The sequence below is a fragment of the Callithrix jacchus genome, chromosome 9 (genome assembly GCF_049354715.1).
Source record: "Callithrix jacchus isolate 240 chromosome 9, calJac240_pri, whole genome shotgun sequence".
Lineage (NCBI taxonomy): Eukaryota > Metazoa > Chordata > Mammalia > Primates > Cebidae > Callithrix > Callithrix jacchus.
Genome location: NC_133510.1, coordinates 109,271,701 through 109,296,210, shown reverse-complemented (window position 1 = coordinate 109,296,210; position 24,510 = coordinate 109,271,701). Strand labels below are relative to the sequence as shown.

The 24,510-nt window shown below is 37.4% G+C and overlaps 1 protein-coding gene across 7 annotated transcripts in view; it reads right to left on the bottom strand.

Moving 5' to 3' along the window:
• Positions 1-24,510, bottom strand: part of POLR3B (RNA polymerase III subunit B) — a 144,209-nt gene that overhangs the window by 74,174 nt on the left and 45,525 nt on the right. For all 7 annotated transcript variants that reach the window (XM_078337180.1, XM_002752939.7, XM_017976339.4 and 4 more), the window contains one exon: positions 21,457-21,591. In XM_078337180.1, the coding sequence (XP_078193306.1) occupies positions 21,457-21,591 (135 nt within the window). The remainder of the gene's footprint in view (positions 1-21,456; positions 21,592-24,510) is intronic.

Sequence of the window (24,510 nt, the reverse complement as noted above, 5' to 3'; positions counted from 1 at the left end):
ACAGAGAAGGGGCTAGACAGGTAGAAGGAAAACCAAGTAACATAAATACTTCATCATCAAAAATCTGGGTGTCTACTCAGAGATCCAATCGAAAAGTCAGCAACTACACAGACGACAGGTGGATAAATCCACAAAGATGGAAAGAAAGCAGCGCAAAAAGGAGGAAAACACCCGAAACCAGAACACCTCGCCTCCTAGAAAGGACCAACACTCCTCACCAACAAGGGAACAAAGCTGGACGGAGAATGACTGTGACAAAATGACGGAATTAGACTTCAGAAAGTGGATAATGAGAAACTTTTCTGAGCTAAAAGAACATGTTTTAAATCAATGCAAAGAAACTAAGAACCTTGAAAAAAGATTTGAGGAAATGATAACAAGAATGGATACCTTAGAGAGGAATATGAATGAATTAAAGGAGCTGAAAAACACAATACGAGAACTTCGCGAAGCATGCACAAGTTTCAATAGCCGAATTGACCAAGCAGAAAAAAGAATATCAGAAGTCGAAGATCAACTCAATGAAATAAAATGAGAAACCAAGATCAGAGAAAAAAGCGCAAAAAGGAATGAACAAAGTCTCCAAGAAATGTGGGACTATGTGAAGAGACCTAACCTACGTTTGATAGGTGTACCAGAATGTGACGAAGAGAATGAACCCAAGCTGTAAAATACTCTTCAGGACATTATCCAGGAAAATTTCCCCCACCTAGCAAGACAGGCCAACACTCAATTGCAGGAAATACAGAGAACACCACAAAGATATTTTGCAAGAAGAGCAACCCCAAGGCACATAATTGTCAGATTCAACAAGGTTGAAATAAAGGAGAAAATACTAAGGGCAGCCAGGGAGAAAGGTCAGGTCACCCACAAAGGGAAGCCCATCAGACTCACAGCAGATCTCTCGGCAGAAACACTACAAGCCAGAAGAGAGTGGGGGCCAATATTCAACATTCTTAAAGAAAAGAACTTTCAACCCAGAATTTCATATCCAGCCAAACTGAGCTTCAGAAGTGAAGCAAAAATAAAATCCTTTGCGAACAAGCAAGTACTCAGAGATTTTGTCACCACCAGGCCTGCTTTACAAGAGCTCCTGAAAGAGGCACTATACATAGAAATGAACAACCAGTACCAGCCATTCCAAAATCACACTAAATGCTAAAGAACATCAACATAATGAAGAATCTACAACAACGGGAAAAACAGCCAGCTAGCATCAAAATGGCAGTATCAAATTCACACATAACAATATTAACCCTAAATGTAAATGGACTAAATGCACCAATCAAAAGACACAGACTGGCAAATTGGATAAAAAGCCAAAACCCATCAGTGTGCTGTATCCAGGAAACCCATCTCACATGCAAGGATACACAAAGGCTCAAAATAAAGGGATGGAGGAAGATTTACCAAGCAAATGGAGAGCAAAAGAAAGCAGGAGTTGCAATTCTCATCTCTGATAAAATAGACTTTAAAGCAACAAAGATCAAAAGAGACAAAGAAGGCCATTATATAATGGTAAAAGGATCGATAGAACAAGAAGAGCTAACGATCCTAAACATATATGGACCTAATACAGGAGCACCCAGATACATAAGGCAAGTTCTTAACGACTTACAAAGAGACTTAGACTCCCACACAATAATACTGGGAGACGTTAACACTCCACTGTCAATATTAGACAGATCAACCAGACAGAAAATCAACAAGGATATCCAGGGCTTGAACTCAGACCTGGAGCAAGCAAACCTGATAGACATTTACAGAACTCTCCACCCCAAATCCACAGAATATACATTCTTCTCAGCACCACATCACACCTACTCTAAAATTGACCACATAATTGGAAGTAAAGCACTGCTCAGCAAATGCTGAACAACTGAAATCATAACAAACAGCCTCTCAGACCATAGCGTAATCAAGTTAGAACTCAGAATTCAGAAACTGACCCAGAACCGCACAGCTTCATGGAAACTGAACAACTGGCTCTTGAATGTTGACTGGATAAACAATGAAATGAAGGCAGAAATAAAGAAGTTCTTCGAAACCAATGAGAACGAAGACACAACATGCCAGAATCTCTGGGACACATTTAAAGCAGTCTCTAGAGGAATGTATATAGCAATAAGTGCCCATATGAGGAGAATGGAGAGATCCAAAATTGACACCCTATCGTCAAAATTGAAAGAGCTAGAGGAGCAAGATCAAAAAAACTCAAAACCCAGCAGAAGACAAGAAATAACTAAGATCAGAGCTGAACTGAAGGAGACAGAGACACAAAAAACCCTCCAAAAAATCAATAAATCCAAGAGCTGGTTTTTTGAAAAGATCAACAAAATAGACAGACCACTAGCCAGATTGATTAAAAAGAAAAGAGAGAACAACTAAATAGATGCAATAAAAAATGATAAAGGGGAAATCACCACAGATTCCACAGAAATTCAAACCATCATCAGAGAATATTACAAACAACTCTATGCACATAAACTAGTAAACCTGGAAGAAATGGATAAATTCCTGGACTCCTGTGTCCTCCCAAGCCTAAACCAGGAGGAAGCTGAAACTATGAATAGACCAATAACAAGGTCAGAAGTCGAGGCAGCAATTAAGAGCCTACCACACAAAAAAAGCCCAGGTCCAGACGGGTTCACAGTCGAATTCTACCAGACACACAAAGAGGAGCTGGTACCATTCCTTCTAAAACTATTTCAAACAATCCAAAAAGAGGGAATCCTTCCCAAATCATTTTACAAGACCAACATCATCCTGATACCAAAACCCGGCAGAGACCCAACAAGAAAAGAAAACTTCAGGCCAATATCCATGATGAACATAGATGCAAAAATCTTCAATAAAATATTGGCAAGCCGAATGCAACAGCAAATCAAAAAACTTACTCACCATGATCAAGTAGGATTCATCCCGGGGATGCAAGGCTGGTTCAACATACGCAAGTCTATAAACGTAATTCACCACATAAACAGAACCAAAAATAAAAACCACATGATTATCTCAATTGATGCAGAGAAGGCATTTGACAAAATTCAACAGCCCTTTATGCTAAAAACCCTCAATAAACTCAGTATCGATGGAACGTATCTCAAAGTAATAAAAGCTATTTATGACAAACCAACAGCCAATATCATACTGAATGGGCAAAAACTGGAAGCATTCCCTTTGAAATCTGGCACTAGACAAGGATGCCCTCTTTCACCACTCCTATTCAATATAGTTCTGGAAGTTCTAGCCAGAGCAATCAGGCAAGAAAAAGAAATAAAGGGTATTCAAATAGGAAAGGTGGAAGCCAATTGTCTCTATTTGCAGACGACATGATAGTATACCTAGAAGACCCCATCACCTCAGCCCAAAAACTCCTCAAACTGATAAGCAACTTCAGCAAAGTCTCAGGATATAAAATCAATGTGCAAAAATCACAAGCATTCCTATACACCAATAACAGACTTAAAGAAAGCCAAATCAAGAACAAACTGCCATTCACAATTGCTACAAAAAGAATAAAATACCTAGGAATACAACTCACAAAGAATGTAAGGGACCTCTTCAAGGAAAACTACAAACCACTGCTCAACGAAATAAGAGAGGACACAAACAGATCGAAAAACATTCCATGTTCATGGTTAGGAAGAATTAATATCATAAAAATGGCTATACTGCCCAAAGTAATTTACAGAATCAATGCTATACCCATGAAGCTACCACTGACTTTCTTCACAGAACTGGAAAAAACCACCATAAACTTCATATGGAACCAAAAGAGAGCCTGCATAGCCAAGTCAATTCTAAGCAAAAAGAACACAGCGGGGGGCATCACACTACCGGATTTCAAACTATACTACAAGGCTACAGTAATCAAAACAGCATGGTACTGGTACCAAAACAGAGATATAGACCAATGGAACAGAACAGAGGCATCAGAGGCAACACAACATACCTACAACCATACAATCTTTGATAAACCCGACAAAAACAAGCAATGGGGAAAGGATTCCCTGTTCAACAAATGGTGTTGGGAAAACTGGCTAGCCATGTGCAGAAAGCAGAAACTGGACCCCTTCCTGACACCTTACACTAAAATTATTAACTCCAGATGGATTAAAGACTTAAACATAAGACCTGGCACCATAAAAACCCTAGAAGGAAATCTAGGCAAAACCATCCAGGACATAGGAGTAGGCAAGGACTTCATGACCAAAACACCAAAAGCATTGGCAACAAAAGCCAAAATAGACAAATGGGACCTAATGAAACTCCACAGCTTCTGCACGGCAAAAGAAACAGTCTCTAGTGTGAATCGGCAACCAACAGAATGGGAAAAAATCTTTGCAGTTTACCCATCTGACAAAGGGCTGATATCCACAATTTACAAAGAACTCAAACAGATTTACAGGAAAAAAACAAGCAAGCCCATTCAAAAGTGGGCAAAGGATATGAACAGACACTTTACGAAAGAAGACATATATGAGGCCAACAATCATATGAAAAAATGCTCATCGTCACTGGTCATCAGAGAGATGCAAATCAAAACCACATTGAGATACCATCTCACGCCAGTTAGAATGGCGATCATTAAAAAGTCTGGAGACAACAGATGATGGAGAGGATGTGGAGAAAAAGGAACACTTTTACACTGTTGGTGGGAGTGTAAATTAGTTCAACCATTGTGGAAGACAGTGTGGCGATTCCTCAAGGCCTTAGAAATAGAAATTCCATTTGACCCAGTAATCCCATTACTGGGTATATATCCAAAGGACTATAAATCTTTCTACTATAAGGACACATGCACACGAATGTTCATTGCAGCACTGTTTACAATAGCAAAGACATGGAATCAACCCAAATGCCCATGGATGACAGACTGGATTGGGAAAATGTGGCATATATACACCATGGAATATTATGCAGCAATCAGAAATGATGAGTTCGTGTCGTTTGTAGGGACATGGATGAATCTGGAGAACATCATTCTCAGCAAACTGACACAAGAACAGAAAATGAAACACCGCATATTCTCACTCATAGGCGGGTGATGTAAAATGAGAACACATGGACACAGAGAGGGGAGTACTAAACACTGGGGTCTATTGGGGGGGAAAGAGGTGGGCCAGTGGGAGGGGGAGGTGGGGAGGGATAGCCTGGGGAGAAATGCCAAATGTGGGTGAAGGGGAGAAAGCAAACAAAACACGCTGCCATGTGTGTACCTATGCAACTGTATTGCATGCTCTGCACATGTACCCCAAAACCTAAAATGCAATAAACAATAAAAATTAAAAAAAAGAAATAAAAGATATAAATACTGGGAAAGAAGAAAAAAATATCTTTACTTGCAGATAATATGTTCATCCACATAGAAAATCCAAAAGAATCTAAGAAAAAAACCTTAGCAGAAACAGTATATGTGTTTAACAAGTTTGTAAGATGCAAGGCCAATAAAGACAAAGCAACTGAAAATATCTAAAACAAATTCAAGAAAACTTTAATAGGAGAGAGATGTTCATGGATTGAAAAACTAAATATTATTTAGATATCAGTTCTCCCCATATTGACCTATAAATTCAAATACAATCTCAATGAAAATGCTTACAGGCTTTTATTATTTGTGAAAATGGAGAAGCTAATTCTAAAACTTGAGTAAAAGTGTTAAAATTCCTAAGTTTATAATAATACTCAGAAAAAAATCTTCACTATTCACTTCTGGAGGAAATTAGAGAACTAAATTATTATTCTGCAAACAGACTTAAAAAAAATCTAGCAAGCATTTATCTTGCCTTTCCCATGTAAATTATATTTCAGGGTAACCAAAGAGATGACAATGAAAGTACTCTTTATTTAAAAATTCCAGCTAATAAATGTGCCAGGATGAAAATGTTATCACTATTTTGCATGTCCTAATGAGATAAGGAATAAAGAAAATGATCATCAGATGCTAAATAAAACTATCAGGAGAAAAGTTGATGGGAAACTTTATAGTGGATGAGTCAGGGACCCAAACACCTAAACCCAATGATCAAGTTCAATGGCACAAAAGTGGATAAAACCAGACATACAGGATAGGATATACCCCCACCACCTATGAAGTGTTTAGTCCAAAACCAAACCAAACCAAACCAAACAAAAAACAGAATAGCATCTATCTTCTAGATTTAACTCCTGGTCTATAAGAAATTTAGGAGAGAGAGGAGTATATACATGTTGAGAGATACCATGAGGGCCAGGCGTGATGGCTCACGCCTGTAATTCTAGCATTTTGGGAGCCCGAGGCGGGCAGATCACAAGGTCAGGAATTTGAGACCAGCCTGACCAACATGGTTAAATCCCATCTATACTAAAAATACAAAAATTAGCCAGGTGTGGTGGTGCATGCCTGTAATCCCAGCTACTCAGGAGGCTGAGGCAGAAGAATCATTTGAACCCAGGAGGCAGAGGTTGCAGTGAGCCAAGAGCACGCCACTGCACTCCAGCCTAGGTGACAAAGCAAGACTCTGTCTCAAAAAAGACACCATGAGGATATGTGATAATTTTAGGTGTCATTGACTGGGTTAAGGAATGCCCAGAAGGTTAGTAAAGCATTATTTCTAGGTGTGTCTCTCAGGATGTTTCTGGAAGAGGTGACATTTCAATCATCCAATGTGAATAAGGAAGACCCTCCCTCACCCAATGTGAGCAGGCATCATCCAAACTTTTGAGGTCTCAGATACAACAAAAAATCAGAGGAAAGGCAAATTTACTCTCTCTTCTGGAGCTGAGACACTTATCTTCTGCCCTCGGACATCAGAACTCTAGGTTCTCAGGCATTCAGCCTCAGTCTGAGAGTTAACACCATCACCTCTCTGGCTTTCAGGCCTTTGGACCTGGACTAAACTATACCACCCAGCTTCTCTGGTTGTCCAGCGTGCAGACAGCATATTGTGGGACTTCTCTGTCTCCATAATCACATGCACCAATTCCTACAATAAATGCCTTCCTATCTTATCTATCTATCTAAAATATTTTAAGGTGTGAAAAGGTATTATTTTTTTAAAGTCATGTCTTTTAGAGATATATTTTTAAGTATTTACAGAATGTGATTTGACATCTGAGATAATGAAATGATTTGATGGCTAGCATTTAAACAACCCAATTTGGGGACGAAGGGGAGTGGGAAAGAGTTGAGGAAGGTACAGATGAAACAAGATTGCCTTCTACTGTTAACAGTTGAAGTTTTGTGATGGCTATATGGGAGCCAATTTTACTATTCTATTTTTGTGTATTTTTGAAAATGTTACTAATATTTTTATTTAAAATGTCTACAAAAAAAACCCTTAAAAAACTTAGAAGTAAATCTGAAAGAGGTGCGAGATCTTAATGAATAAAATTATAAATCTTTGCTGAAAAACATCAAAGAAAACCAAAATAAATGAAAATAAAATATTCATGGATTAAAAAGTCTACATATTTTAAGATTACGAATCTTCTCCAAATTGACCTACAGTTCTGATGCAATGCAAATCAAAATCCCTAGAAGATTTATTTTGATGAAAATTGACAAAATAATTCTAAAATTTATATGGAAAAGCTAAGACCCTGAAATAGCCAAGACACTCCTATAAACGGTAAAGGTACTAATAAATACATGGACAAACTGGCCAATGGACAGACCAGAGAGTCCATAAAAGATCCACACATATAATAAAATTTGATATATGATAAGAGATGCATTTTGAACAGTGAGGAAATGAAAGACTATACAATAAATGGAGCTGGGACAACCAGTTATTTATTTTTAAAACAAATGAAATTGGATTCCTTACTTCATTCCATATGAACAAAGGAACAAATACTAAAGACACAAGTTTTAAAAAATAAAGAGCACTGTATTAGTCTGTTCTTGCATTGCTATAAAGAAATAACTGAGACTATGTAATTTATAAAGAAAAGAGGTTTAATTGGTTCATGGTTCCACAGGCTGTACAGGAAGCATGATGCTGGCCATCTGCTCAGTTTCTGGTGAGGCCTCAGGAAACTTACAATCATGGCAGAAGGCAAAGGGGAAAGCAAGCATGTCTTACATGGCCAGAGCAGGAAGAAGACAGAGATGGGAAGATGCTACACATTTTCAAACAATGAGATCTCATGAGAACTCTGTCAAGAGAATAGCACTAGGAGGATGGTGCTACACCATTAAAAACCACCCCCCCATGATCCAATTGCCTCCCACCAGGCCCCACTTCATGATTACATTTCAACATGAGATTTGGGTGGGGACACAATTCCAAACTTTATCAAGAACTATTAAAAGGAAGATAAGTTGACAAATGACTGCAACTAATAGCACAAATTAGTAGCACTGAAAAGTACTATAAAGTTGGCCAGGGGTGGTGACTCACACCTGAAAACTAGCACTTTTGGAGGCAGAGGTGGGTAAGTCACTTGAGGTCAGAAGTTTGAGACCAGCCTGGCCAAAACGGTGAAACCCCATCTCCACTGAAAATATAAAAATCAGCTGGGTGTGGTGGTGTACGCCTGAAATCCCAGCTACTTAGGAGGCTGAGGCAGAAGGATCGCTTGAACCTGTGAGGCAGAGGTTGCAGTGAGCAGAGATCATGCCATTGCATTCCAGCCTGGGTGACAGAGCGACACTCTGTCTCAAAAAAAAAAAAAAAAAAAACTATAAAGTTATTTAAAAAGAATTTAGACTGAAAAAGGATATCTGCAACATACATAGCAAAAAATTAGGATGCTAAAAATATACAGAAATATCCTTGAAATCAATAACAAAAATGGGAACAACCCAAAAGACATTTCAAGGAAACAAGAATGATCAATAAATACATGAGAAGGGGCTCAACCTCATTAGGAATGTAGAAAATGCAAAATAAGACCACAAGGAGATGACATTTTGCACCTACTTGACAAAAATCATAAAAAATTCATATACCGAGCACTCTTTAAAAATGTAAATAAGGAATGATCCAAGATGGCCGATCGCTAACATCCCGAGATAGCAGCTCTCAGGGAAGGCGCGGAGAACTAGAGGACGCCACACTTTCAGACAAATTCTGATCGCTCACGGAGCAGAAGATCCCCCAGTGGCGGAAACACATGATGGCCAGCGCGACTCTCATGGCCGGCGCAGCGGTTCCGCCGGCACCTCGGCACGGCAGCTCTCAGAGCAGAGTAAACAGGTTCGGAGGACCCGCCCAGGTCCCCAGCAGGACACCAGAGCCCGGCGCAGCAGCTGTGATGGCACTTCGGCGCGGCAGCGCTCAGCTCAGAGTAAACGGGACCGGTTCCCCTTCTGACCGAGGTTTGGAGCCCCGGGAAGGCAGAGTCGCCTACTACGGACACAAGAAGGAAGCCAGACAGGAGAATCCTGGGCAGAAAAGCACCATCAGTTTTAACGCCGCTGCTCTGGCCCTGGGACCCTCTAAAGATGATCACAGTTCCACATCGACAATGGAACAAGGCTTGATGGAGAACGAGCGCATCCTGATGACAGAATCACTCTTCAAGGAATGGATAATAACAAACTTCGGTGAGTTAAAAGAACATGTTGTAGCCCAACGTAAAGAAACTAGGAACTTTGAAAAAAGGTTTGATGAAATCCTATTGAGAATAGACAACTTAGAGAAGAGTATGAGTGAATTAATGGAACTGAAGAATACAATACAGGAACTCCGAGAAGTATGCACAGGTTTAAACACTCGAATTGTTCAAGCAGAAGAAGGGATATCAGAGGTCAAAGTCCAACTTAATGAAATAAAACGTGAAGAAAAGATTAGAGAAAAAAGGATAAAAAGGAATGAGCAAAGTCTCCAAGAAATGTGGGACTATGTGAAAAGACCAAATTTACGTTTGATAGGTGTACCTGAATGCGACGGAGAGAATGAATCCAAGCTGGAAAATACCCTTCAGGATATTATTCAGGAAAATTTTCCTAAACTAGCAAAGCAGGTCAACATTCAACCCCAGGTAATACAGAGAACACCACAAAGATATTCCTCAAGAAGAGCAACCCCAAGGCACATAATCGTTAGATTCACCAGGGTTGAAACGAAGGAGAAAATACTAAGGGCAGCCAGAGAGAAAGGTCAGGTTACCCACAAAGGCAAGCCTATCAGACTTACAGCAGATCTCTCAGCAGAAACTCTACAAGCCAGAAGAGAGTGGGGGCCAATATTCAACATCCTCAAAGAACAGAACCTTCAGCCCAGAATTTCATATCCAGCCAAACTAAGCTTCACAACTGAAGGAAAAATACAATCTTTTATGAACAAGCAAGTACTCCGAGATTTTATTACCACCAGGCCTGCTTTACAAGAGCTTCTGAAAGAAGCATTACACACAGAAAGAAACAACCAGTATTAGCCTTTCTAAAAATATACCAAAAAGTAAAGAGCACCAACATAAAGAGGAATTTACACCAATGAATAGATAAAACAGCCAGTCAACATCAAATGGCAGTAACCCTAAATTTAAATTGACTAAATCCCCCAATCAAAAGACACAGCCAAAACTCAACGGCATGTTACATCCAGACCTGTTTCACATGCAAGGATACACAAAGACTCAAAACAAAGGGATGGAGAAAGATTTACCAACCAAATGGGGAGCAAAAATAAATAATAAATAAATAAAAAGCAGGAGTTGCAATTCTTGTATTGGATAAAATAGATTTTAAAGCAACAAAGATATAGTGATAAAAGGATCAATGCAACAATAAGAGCTAACGATCCTAACACCCAGATACGAGACTTAGATTCAATGAGACAGAAAATTAATAAGGATATCAAGGACTTGAACTCAGATACAGAACAAGTAAACTTAATAAATATTTATAGAGCTCTCCACTTCAAATACACAAAATATACATTCTTGTCAATACCACATCACACCTACCCATAAGTTTAAATGAAACATTGATTGGCCATTATTAATACCCAATTTTTTTCAAAATAAAGCAATATTTCCATTTACTCTCCCTCTTTTTCCTCCTCTTTCTTCCTCTCCTTTACTTATTTTTTTTTTCTTTCCTTTTCTCAAAAAAAAAAGAAATCAACTTGTAAACCTCTAGATCCAGGTTGGCAATGTCTCTCTCATTGCTTGATTTCCTTCCTTCCCTTCCCTCCCTCCCTCCCTCCCCGCTTCCTCCCTTCCTTCCTTCCTTCATCCCTTCCTTCCTCCCTACCGTCCTTCTTCCCTCCCTTCCTGCCTTCCTCCCCCCCACAAAAAAAAAATGAAAAAAAAAAATTCATATACCACTTAATGTAGAAATACTTGGGAAACTAGTTTCACATTCTCCAGTTCAGGTAAAAATTTAACTTGACTCTGATTTGATGACTACGCAATCACCCTTAGAGAAACTCTTGCATATGGGAACCAGGAGATATAAATAAGAATGCCTTTTTTTTTTTTTTTTACATCAAATGGGGAGACACAATACAAAGTCCTTGATCAGTAGAATGAATGAAGTGGTATTCATCATACTGTATCAGATCCTGACACAATGAAATATAATACAGAAATGAAAATAAACTACAGTGACATACAACAATACACATATATCTTAATGTTGAAATAAAAAAATTACAGAAAAAATATATGGTCTGGATCTATATAAAGCTCAAAAGTAAGCAAAGCTCATACTGTAATAAATAATTTTAAAACTTTAAAATTAAAAATGTAAATTATATAAATCAAGAAATTAAAAAATGCAAAAGTTCAGGATAGTAGGGGAAAGTGAAGACACAGTAGGGGGTACATAGGTAAATGAAATGGTATTAGTAATATTCTAGTTGTTGAGTAGACTAGTAGCCTCAAAGAGTGTTCATTTTATTTGTACCCTTCATAACATATAAATGTAACGATTTAATTTTTATGTTAAAAATTACCTACAAATGCTATTAAGCCACAGTGATATTTGAAACCCATGTGATTTTGGAAGCCAAATCAATGGGATGGAACAGTAAGTCATGAAAACAGACTAGATGGCTCTATTTCCTGAACTGGTAGAGTAGGTCCTATCAGACAGATTCACCAGCATATAATAATTATAAATTCTGGACAAAACATTTAAAAACTCTTTGAAGGCACTAGGGAGTGTCCAAAAGCAGGGCATTGAGAATGAATGGCACTGGGTACAGGTCTCATTTTTAAGGCTTTTCACCTAAGGGTAGGCCACATTAAGAAAAAGGGTCCAAGCCACATTGGGAAGCTGAAACTCAGAGAAAGACCTGCCATCTTACTGGATTGAAGAAACAGAAGAAAAAGAGTTAAACTACTGGATTTGAGTAGCTGGAAGGTAAAGGGGAATTCCATAAAGGAGAGAACCGAAGGAAGAAAACTCCAAATTATATATATATATAAACTTTGCCCAAATCTCTGACTGATCCCTGAACTCAACATTGAGAGGTGTGGCCCACCCGACTCCTCCTCCCCACTGCCCCACATCTGGGTGGGGATTATTTGAACAATAGAATAAACATAAGTAATGATGTGACTTTCAGTCTAGGTCATTAAGGTCACATACTTTCTCGTCTATGGGAAACACTTACTCTTGGATTCCTGAGCCACCTGATGTGACAACTCTGGAAAGGCTTGAATCTAGCCTTCCAGTCCTTCCCACCATCCTCTAGCAGAACACCTATCAACCAACCTCCATCAACACCATGTTAAACAGAAGAATCAAATAGCCAAGTCCTGCCTGAATTCTTGACCCACAAAATTGTGAGGAATAAAATGGTCGTTGTTTTAAGTCACTATTTGGGGATAGCATGTAATATAGCAACACAAAACCAGAACACCAGCTATATCAAATTCATTAAAGAAAAAAAAAAAAAAGCAAAACTAACTAAATAGCTGGCTCACTACAAATAAAAAGCAGGCAGACTTCTTCAATAATGTAACAGATCTCACAAATATTAAATTACCCTATAAAATTAATCCTATCAGTTTTTTTCCCTTTGTACACATCTTTTTCTGTGCAGTGGAAGAAAAAAGCTCAATATATTTGTGATCTAAGTTAAATAACAAAACATTAAAGTAGTATGGGGGGTATATTTATATTAATTAATTTCTTAAAGAATTCTGAAGTTCGGTGAAATACGTTTAAGCTAAAGATTTTCCAAATTCCATACTGACTATATTCCTGAATGTTTCTGATAGGTAGTTTTTTTTGACTCAGAATGAAGAAGGTATTCAAAGCAAATGAATCTTCTCCTCTAGCCAGTGCCAAAGAAGGAATTTCCTAAGTGGAATTGGATTTCATGCTTTTCCTTCTTTATAGTTAAGACATGTCCTTCCACTTTTCTACTAAAAACAACTTTGTGGATAGAAAAGCCTCGATCTTGGATTTGAATTTACCATGTCAGAAGTGTTCTAAAAAGAAAACTTCCTCCCTGAGAGCTTAATCCTTTCTTACAGTGAGACCCAGCAGTTTCACTCTTAGAAAGAAAGAATATGGGAATGGAAGCAGGTGCAGAGGGGTGAGAGGGGATGAAGAAGCCCATTCCAACAGCTTCCTGTGAAAACTGGCAAAAGGAACTTGAATAAGCATCCTGAACAGAATCGAATGCCCTCAACCTAAACCACAAAAGCTCAGCTCTATTTTAATTAGTCCCTTACACTTAAACACGTTTGTCTCAAATTATGACAAAGTTTTTTTGGATTCCAGATGAATTTATTGTAGCCCCTTGATTCAAACACTAGGAAATGTCCTTGGTACTAAACAAGTAAAAACTGAGAGAACAGTCAAGAGAAATACTGCCTGATTATTAAATTTCTCCACTCCTAAAATTTCACTTTAAAAGAAAAAATGCTGTCCAAGTTCACAAAGCAGTGAGAAACCACGAGGCCATCCACACAATAAACCACATTATTTAGGTCAAAAGTAAAATGACTAAAAGGGAAGGAATGTTGGTGATAATATTCAATACCTTGCTAGTATAAGGCCTTTCAGCCTGTTTAAGACAGGAGCAGTAAACAGCAAATCATACTTCAGGAAAAAATGCTGACAGCTCATCAATTGATTTTCAATGAAAATGCTAAAAAAATTAATAAAGAAGTTAAGCTGCTGAAATACAGTTTCACCAATTAGCTTAATGTCAGAGAATTCTAATTAGGCATCCTGAGATTGCTATTTAGTGTTTAAGCCTTCAGAGTGCCAAATTCTCCTTTTCACACAAACTGGTTGCAAAATTAAAGACATTAGGCAGCCTTAATTACATTATCAGAACAGCTGGGATTAGGCAATCTCTGAAGTCAAGACGGCATTCTTTTGTCATAGGGTGGAAATCCCTGGCTTTCCAGGGTGCCGGATTTTGGTGCCATTCCATATCTCACCCATACAAAGCAAGCTGCATTAGAAACAAAAAATTTGCAGACAAAGAACAGAGTAATGCTCAGCAAATAATGAACACATTACCGAAAAAGAAAAGGTAGGTGAAAAGATTAAGCCTGAAATCGGTAGGTTTTGCTAACACCTCTACTGGCGCCTGGCCTGCCAACCCTCTTGTGGCAGCAAGACTGAGGGAAAGCTCTGTGAACCTGCTTGGCCAGTGGAGACAACTCTGTTATCTAAAGCTGAAGCACATTTATGCTCCCTCATCCCATGGGGTGTGAAATTAGCAGCTATTGTTTTTACACATTTTTGCCAACACAATGCCTTTTATGTCTTTACGTTGTTTAGAAAGCTATGTTTTCTTGCACATGGGAACCCTCTTTCTAATTCTAATTTTTTAAGCAACAGGATCGGCTCTCCTTTCCCCCCTCCTTACTCCATTCCTTATTCCTCTAAACAATCAACTTTTTTTTAATGGATTCATTTAACATCACAATTTTTCCCAATTAAAAATACTAAAAATTGGGATTGATGGTGGTGAGGATACCCATAATTCCTTGCACAGTGGTCAATCTGAAGGTGGCCAAAAACCTACCTACTAAGTAGTGGCCCATTAACCAAACACAGCTTCCTCAGTAGTCCAGATATTAATTTTTTTTCTAAAACCTAAAATGCTGTAATTCCATAATTCGAGTTTTAAAATTGTAGTTGTGGTACCATCTGCTGTGATCATCCCAGCCCCACCATCTCTCATCTGGAAAACTGCTACAGCTCTTAGCTGGTCCACTCTTGGCCTGTTTATCGCCACATCAGATCTTTCTAAACTAAAAATCAGATCATGTCACTCCCCTGACTAAAGCTCTTCAGTGGTCTTCCACTGTATGTAGAATTAAATCCAAGTTCCTTTCCATGACACACAGGGCCCCAGACAATCCAGCCTCTACCTGGGTCTCAAATGTCATTTCTTACCACCCTGACACCTCACTCCAGCCACACGGACCCTTTATCAGTTCCGGCAGTCCCTAAACTCATTCCTGCTTTAGGAGATGTGAACTTGCTTGTGTCTCTTGCTGGAATGCAGTTTGCAAGCCTGCAGGAAATCAGTTTATCCTTATTCAAATATCAGCCTGCACTTAAGTAGAAATGAAGAGATGAATATAAATGGTTCCTGTCCTCAATGAGCTTACAATCTAAAAGGGGAAAGAAGCATGGAAGTAAAGAATTATATGTTAATTTAGTATGCAAATAAAGACTTGAATAAATTGCTACTGGCCTAAGGAAGACAGAGCAACTAACTGCACCTAGGAGGTCACAGTTTCAGAAAGGGCTCAGATGATCAATAAGGAAGAGCTCCTCTTTAGAGAGGGTGAATGGGATACAAGGGAGAGGCAGCTTTGGTAGAAGGAATAACTCAAAGGAAGGAGTGATAGAAGAGCATTATGATATGTTTGGAAAGATGTAAGTGGCTCACCTTGGCATGAGATGAGGCTGGAAAGGCACAGAGGGGCACAATCATCAAGGACCCGGCAGGCTCTGTGAAAGAATCTAAACATCCTTCTACAGAGGAAATTGGGCTTATGAGTTCCATGGCAGAGTTTCAGGGGAAGGGGAAGGAGGCAGAAAAGCCCTTCTGCCCCACCTCAACCAAAAGGGCTCAACTTTTATCTGTTTTAATATTGGGATTCCAACTAAGAGTTCATGCTTTAAAAACTTTGAAACCTATATCTAAAGCTCAGGTCTGCTGCGAATGCTCCTGGGAAAAGGACTAATGACACAGAAAATGTCCAGTAATGTGTTGGGATTGCTTTGCACCAAGTGAATAGGCAGGCACATGGCCAGAGCCTCCAGACACAGATGGGAGGGGCAGCCAAGAACAAGAGAAGGCACATGGAGGATTCAAATGTATTGATGCTGTATTCATTCTTAAATTGAATGGGAATATAAAAGTATTTGCTTTATGAGACTTAATGCACACACATTATATATAGTGGTGTGTATGCAATTGTTCATAACTAAACAGCACATACATAAGCAGATACATGTCTATTTCTGTAGCAACAGACTCATTTAACTGATTAAATTCCCCCTTAAGTTAAAGGGCTTGACAGTAATGGTCAAATAACATTCTCGAACATTACTGCTTTGAAAAATCTGTTTCACATTAATGAGAACAAACTGTTCCTTTATATAATTTCTTCCAAACTTGCAAAACCTGACTCCAAACTTGTCCCTGACAAAGGTCACCAAAGAAGCCCCACTAAGCATAAATTCACACAGAGGCCTGAATAGTTTTCAGGGCAATAGTTTCCAATGTTTTAACTTTAAAATCAGTTAATAAAGAGATTTGCATATGCATACAATGTCTCTGAAAGGATAGAGTATGGTATAGGAAAATTGACTTTCTGGAAAGGAGAACTGGGGAACTGAGTAAGATGGAAAGGTGAGTCAGAGGTGGGAGAGACTCACTTTTCACTGCAAACTTTTTTGTTTAAAATTCTTTTGCTGTGCTACTTCTTTAAAAAATGTTTACTAAGAACGACTTCTGCTAGAAGTTATTTACAATGTTTACATTTACAATGTTTCTAATTTTTACTATTTTTTTTAATCATAACTTTTTTAAAAAATTAAAGATATTTGTTTAAGTTGGTAAAACAAATGAATAATCATTGGAATAACAAAAGACGTGTCTTGGGCTTTACAAATCTCATTCTAGGCTGGTGGTATCATTCACAGATACATATCTCCTGGGAAAATTCCTGGGGACTCAAGATGTAGTACCTCTAATTAGGAGCATGTTAGTGCTTTATACAACCATACCCCTAAATTACCACATCTTTAATTATTAAGGAAACTTGGCAACCTCTTCTCTTCAACCACACCATCATCCCTCTGTGACAACCACACAGACTGATCTCTTAAGTAGAATTGTTACCAACAACACAGACTCGAAATTGCTAAAGGATTTGGCTGACACATCATTCCCTAACTTGGCATCTTCTATTAACCACATCACATCTCACTGTAGTGACCTCACAGCTTTCAAAGGGAGCCATTCAAATCGCCTCAGCACAAGAGTGAGAAGATTGCATTTGTGTGTTAAAATAATTTTATTAGTACTGTGGAAGATGAATGAAGTTGGGGTAAGGTTACACTGTTGAAGGCCTGTGCTCTAACAGTTACACTGGATATAAATTAGAGATGCATTTCAGGAAGTGGCACAGGCAGGATTTGATGATCTGACGAACCTGATGTGTAACATGAAGGAACAGAAAGAGTCTGGAGTGATATAGAGGTTTGTAGCTCAGCAGCATGGGTAGATAGCACTGCTAACTGCAAATGAAGAAAGCAAATGAAGAAAGAATATCAGAATTAAAAGGGGCTTTAAAGTAAACTATTTTAGAACATGTAATTAGTTGATTCATTACTACAACAAATGTGATGAAACTATATCCGGGGCATCTTATTAGTTGCTAAGTTTATTAAGATGAACAAGAAAGATACAGTCTGTGTCCTCACGAAGCTTCAAGTCTACTGTGAAAATGAAGGGACCTCTGCCGCTTGCAGCATACTGAGTTAGATCCTCTGAGGAGTCTGGTTGCTACAATATGACTAGATTCTGGATAAAACATGCTTCTCATGTATTGCTGGGGTTGTAGGAAGAATAAGAAAACTCTTGAGGCACCCTCTCCCCTAACCACCAAGAGTCACAAGATTTAAAAATGAGGTGAAGCCACGGTAGGATGTAGGGAGCAATAAGCAAACCCAAATGGCAGAGTTGCCCTGAGAATAAATATTGATATCAGCTTAGGAATCTGCAGACTAAATCAAAGTTCACTGACATGATAAGGGATGTGAACTTGAAACTCATAATCCTCAGAATCATGTAAGACGACTTAGAAGTTCCAGATCAGCATTAGTCCCTGCAAAAGAAAATACATATTCCCAAAAGAAAATATCCTTAGTATACCACTCAGGATCTGAGATCAAATAAATATGAGTTCATAAACGTAGCTGAACTCACAAGAAACCAAGCTATCTTGAGTAAGAGTAATCAAAAACAACTAACTCAGTGCTTTAGAACATGAGATACTGGAATTACTACTATATTTCACTGATTGGAATTTTTTTTTTTACTTTTGTAGCCCATTCTGAACATGGGATACACCTTAACACTTAACACTGGATCATAATTTAACTGGTGATGTGTTTTATTTCTTAGTTGAAATAAAAATAGTGGTCCATTTTATAATTAATGGCATATTAGATTCTAGATGCTTAAATATAGTAATCAGATATGGAATAAAAATAGCTATGTAAATCGATGGTGAAATAAAAAAATGCACACAAAATAAGACAATCAAAATGACCACAAAATCATTCTTCCAACTTTTCTGAATGTTTGAGAATTTTCATCATAAAATGTAAAACCAACAAATTACTAAAAAGTAAACAAGAAAAACTCAATTACTGAACATGGCTGAATAGAAAATGAACTGAGCGCTAAATCACAAAAAAATTGCTCAGAATGCAGTAAAGGAACAAAGATAATAGAAAAAAGAAAACAGAGGTTAAGAGACACGGGGAAAAAAAAGAGTTTAAAACACATTTAGTTGGAAAATCTGAAAAAGAGAATAGAAAGAAGGGAGGATAGGCAACACTTGAAGAGATAATAGCTGATAATTTTTCTGATTAAAGTCATTAATCAGAAATTTTCTGACTAAAGTCCTGCTACCATGGGTAGCAGGAACAGACACATACCAGGTAAAATAAATAAAAGAAATTCACACCAAGCCATATCATAAAGAAACTGAAAAATAACAAAAGCCAAAAGAAGATCTTAAAAGCACCTAGAGAGATAAGACAGAACACCTATGAAGGAACTACAATGGCTCTGTGCCATTCAAGGTATGGTATACATCATTCATCTAATCCCATAACAATCCTAAAAGGTACATGGCATGAACCCCGTTTTTATAGATGGCAACCTGAGGCAGAAGGAGGTGAAATATCGGTAAAGTAAAAAAACAAACAAACAAACAAAGTAGCAAATGGTGGGAGACAATAAATACCTCTACCACCAAATGGTGAGAGATAATAATTATCAACCGAGAATTGTACATCTATCAAAACTCTCACTCTAAAGGACTAAACTTAAGAACTAAAACTGTAAAACTTTAGAAGAAAACATTGGATAAATCTTTATGACACCCAATTTGGATATAATCTCATGAATATGATGTCAAAAGCAATGGCAACAAGAAAAACAGTAGACAAACAGAAATCTTTCAAAATTAAGAATTGTTGTACATCAAAGGACACTGCCAAGAAAGTGAAGAAACAACCTACAGAATAGGAGAAAATAATTGCAAATCATATATGTGATATACATATGTATCCAGAATATACCAAGAACTCCTACAACTCAACAACAAGAAAAAAATTTTTAAACGCGCAAAAGACTTGAATATATTTCATTTCTTCAAAGAAGGTGTATAACATCATCCATTTTTAGGGAAATGCAAATCAAAATAGCAGAGGACACTTGTTTATAGTACAGGAACTCAAACAAGAAGGCAGAACATTGCTTTGTTAGACTGCAAGTAGGAACACGTGTATAAAGTGACTGAAATTTTTTGCAGCTCTACATATGCCTGCAAATGGCCAATAAAATGGCTGTTAAATACAGATTTGGAGGTTGCAATACATTTTAGCAAGTAGACAAATCTGCAAAGATGGAATGCACAAATAATGAGGCTCAACTGTATAATCTAGACAAAATGTTAGATAAAACTACTTGATACGCATTGCAGAGTATCAGGAAGCAGGAAGAAACTGAAGAAAAGGAATGCTTAACAAAAGAAATCGTTGGAGAGAGTTTCCTTTTTAAGGCTTTTCACCTAAGGGCGGCAGTGGTCCTTGTCAAATCAGAAAGCTAAAACATGAGAAAGTAAATTGCACGCTTACTGGATTGAAGAACCAAAAGAAAAAGATCTGAGCTACCTCAGCAGCTGGAATGTAAGTGAGGAAATTTCAAATTCCATATTTAAACTCTGTCTAAATCCCCAGTTGACCCCAGCTATGACTGAAAGAACTAAACAAATATTTTAGCTGATGTTTGCTGTAAGGAGGCAGGATTCAGAGGTTTTTCAGCCAAGTTCACTGTCTTAAAAACAAAAACAAAAACTGGAACACTCTTTAGAGGAATACAGCAGAATCCAGAGCCTCTACAACTTATCCACAATGTCTATCACGTCTCAATCCAAAATTATTAGGCATAAGAAGAAATAGAAAAACATCAGCCACATTCAAGAAAAAAGCTAATGAAGAGACTGACCCCAAAATGAATGAGATGTTGAAATTAGCAGACAAAGGTTTTAAGGTAGCTATTAAAATACAAGGATATAAATAAAAATATGCTCATGATGGATGAACAAATAAGAAATCTCTGTAGAGAAAGAAGTTATGAAAAAATACCCAAAGGAAATTTCTAAAACAGAAAAATACAGTATCTAAACTAAAAAATTAACTGGAGCTTTTTAGATATTTGCTAGCCAAAGATTTTTGGATGCTTGCTAGCTGGCTGAAAGAGATACACACTCTCAAAATAAAATGTCATTTATCAGCTAAGGCTTAAAATGGGATTAGAGATATCCTCACTAACTTACCTCTACTATGTCACTCAAACAATTGGGATTGTTTCCTTGATTGTTGTCTCTCCCCCTCACTTGGACTATAAGGAATAAGAGAAAAGGGGCTTTTGTCTGTCTAACTCCCTCTTCTATAACTAGTACTTAGGAGTATGACTAGAACACAATAGGTCTTTAGCAAATATTTGTTAAACGAATAAATGATATTACTTAAGGTCATACTTCACTTTGTATATTATACAAAATGAGGGTAAACATCCCAAAAAAAGATATACGTCATGAACTATTAACATCTAAAAAATTAATGTTTTTATAGTTAAAGGAATTCTAAGAAATAAGTCGGGTATGAAATATTTATACTTCAAACATGCATACTATATTTCATTCAAATGTTTCTTCCTCTTATGTGAAATGAAAACCAAATTAATTTTTATTAAGGAAAATAAGATTTCTGACATAAAATAATTAAATCACCTGTCCTGCCAATTCCAGTCGCTTGTTACCGTAATAATCTCTGTCGTCAACTTTATTATCTCCTTGGGCCAGAATTACTCTTCGCACCATCACTGCAGTATAGATACATTTGGCTCGGAAATTGAATTCCTTAACCTGTTGAGTCAGAAATTGGAGAAAAATTTTGAGAAAATGGACACTAAAATTTAATGTACCTCAAGAAAAATATCAACATTATAACATTTAAGTAAGAAAATACTGAATTGTTATGATTCTCTCCATTCAAATAAATTCAACTAGTCTGGAAACTTCCTGAGCCGAGAAGATGACTTTTCATCATTGTCCTCAGCACCTGTGAGTACCTTTGTGTCAAACATGACTACTATCAACTTATTCCCATCCTATATACTTCATGCCATTTCTTCATTAAAGGTGGAATCCATCACTCCCTTGGGATTATCCTATGATTAGTTTCACCAAGAGAACACAGTAGAAATGATAACAAGCCAATTCCAGAATTCACTTTTAAGTGAAATGGCAATTTCCTCTTCCTTTCTCTTAGAGTCCTCAGACACTACATGAGAAGTCCAGAACACTACTGTGCAGAGAGAGAGGCTACATTTCATTTAGTAAAATCTCAAAGAAATGGAAAATCAAGGAGGGGCCAGAGATGTAAGTGAAGATGCCATCTTGAATGTCCAGCCCAGGTGAGCTTCCAGATCACTCTAGCCTCAGCTGTTATCTGTCTGCAACTTCCTATGAGACCTGAAATGAGAACTCCCTCCTCCAACTGAAGTTAAATCCAATCACACCACAGAATCATGAGATATACAATAAATAGTTACATTAAGCCATTAAGTTTTAGAATTGTTTGTTATGCAGTGATAACAAGAATTGTACTAAAATCTTGCCTGGCATGCAACAAATATCTGCTGAATGAATGAACAGATGAATGAATTTGTAGCAAATGTTCTAGTCAATCTTCTCTAGTAGAAACACTGAAATCTATATGAATGAATCTGGCTCAATCAGTAAGTTGAATCAGAACTGGTAAAATAATTGCACTGGTTTGTCTGGAGAGACAAAAACACTGAAGTAGATCCTTTCCCTACATCTAAAAAGGCAAATTTTGAGAATGTAGCCTGAGCTTCTGCCAATTCCAAGGAATATTTATAAGCTTTTCCACAGATGATACATACTATTATAAGATTTCCTTTTTACTTACCTTAATCATTTAGTAAAATCCCAATGAAATCCCTTTTATTAATTTATCACTGTGACAATAAACAGATTGCATTCCAAGAAAAAAAAAAAAAAAAGCAAGTATTCTCCTTCATACATTTTGTTGCTGCTGCTAAGTAATTCCAGTAAATAATGTAGGATGTTATAATTCTGTATGTGTTTCAAAAACTCCATTTTCCTTCAAAGGAAGTTTTATTTCTTCTCTAGGTCAATTTACTCTCTATTACTGAGAACTCTGGAATGTGGTAAAAGAGAAGCCCTAAAAGCTACTTTGTTATCTTGTACCCACAAAACAATTACATCAATAAGAAGTTCTTTAAAAAGAAAAGTCTCTTGTTCATCCTCAAAAAAACCCCCTGTATAATCCTAACACCAGTTACCACAATATCAAGCAGAAAAACTCAGTGTCTGGGCAGCTATAAGTAATTTACAGTTTCAATTGCTGTATCAAAAGCTATATGGTCCTCCATTTAAGTACATCTAATTTACACTTTATTGTTCTAATCTTAATGTGGCCAAGTTACATGAAACAACATCTAACTCTTCTAGTTCTGGTTATCTTTCTTGTTAATGATAAAAATGAACTAAACTTCCATTAACAAAATTTTCAATTTTTAACAAAGCCCATTTCACATTTTCCTTTTGCATAAACACTGGTAGATTCTCTCAAAATGTTTATAAGTAGAAATAAATATGGATATTTATGGAAAATACCCCTACTGAACTGTACAATGCCACTCCTTGATTAGAGGTGCAGTCCATCACCCCTTGGGATTGAACCCTAACTCATTTCACACCCCTTTTTAATGACTATATGCTGAAAAGCAAACTCTAGGTCTAACCTGAAATGAATTATTTTTTCCAGGACTGTTCCCAAAGTCATATCCTCTCAATCTAGTGGCTGATAAAACCTTTTGGGAGAAAGCTAAGAGTGGTTCAGATACTCCTTTGTGGGATATTAATCTGTGGATTATCTGAAAGAGGGGGAGAAAAAAAGCACTGAAAATGACCCCAGAATGCTGAAACAGAATTGTTGCCTGTTTCAGAACTCTGGGGACCTTTTAACATTATATTAGAGGAAAGAGTGGTCTGGGACTTAGGCATCTTGGAGCCTAATCACCCTTAGAGCAGTGGTTTCTAAACTTTAACATGCATTAGAATCATCTGGAGGGATTGTTAAGCAAGACACAGATTACTGGAATCCACCCCCAGAGTTTCTGATTCAGTAGGTCTAGGGCAGAGTTCAGGTATTTCTTAGAATTCATCTGGTGATGCTAATGCTACTAGTACAGGGAGAACCACAGTCCCCAAGGAACTGAAAGGCCAGGATATCAAGACCCAGGCCTCTTCTGCAGTAATATGTTTAATCATCTTTAAACAACCAATTTTAAGCTAAGCTTCATTCTATGCAATAATACCATAAAATCACATACACCACAAAAATGGATTTGATCTGCCAATTGTATTCTTTCTAATAAGTACATAATTACCTACATAAAAAATGGCCCTGTATCACTGAAAATCATCCTACATATCACATTTAGGTAAATAATATCCTAAACAATTCTGGAAAACGAAGATCTTTTCCCTGGTCCATCTATTCTGACTTTATTCCTCACTGGATTGTGTATAACCAAGCTTTTAAAATGGTAATTTAGGCTCCATGCAACCACAGAAAAGTGCAAATGATTATCTTTATCAGTCTAATTAAACAAATGCTAGTATGGGCAGGACTCTATCAACTAAACCTCTTTCATTAACCCAACATTCTTCTCAGTTACAGTATGAAGGTAAGTGCAGCTCCTAATAGCTACATGGGGAGCTGTGCAAAAT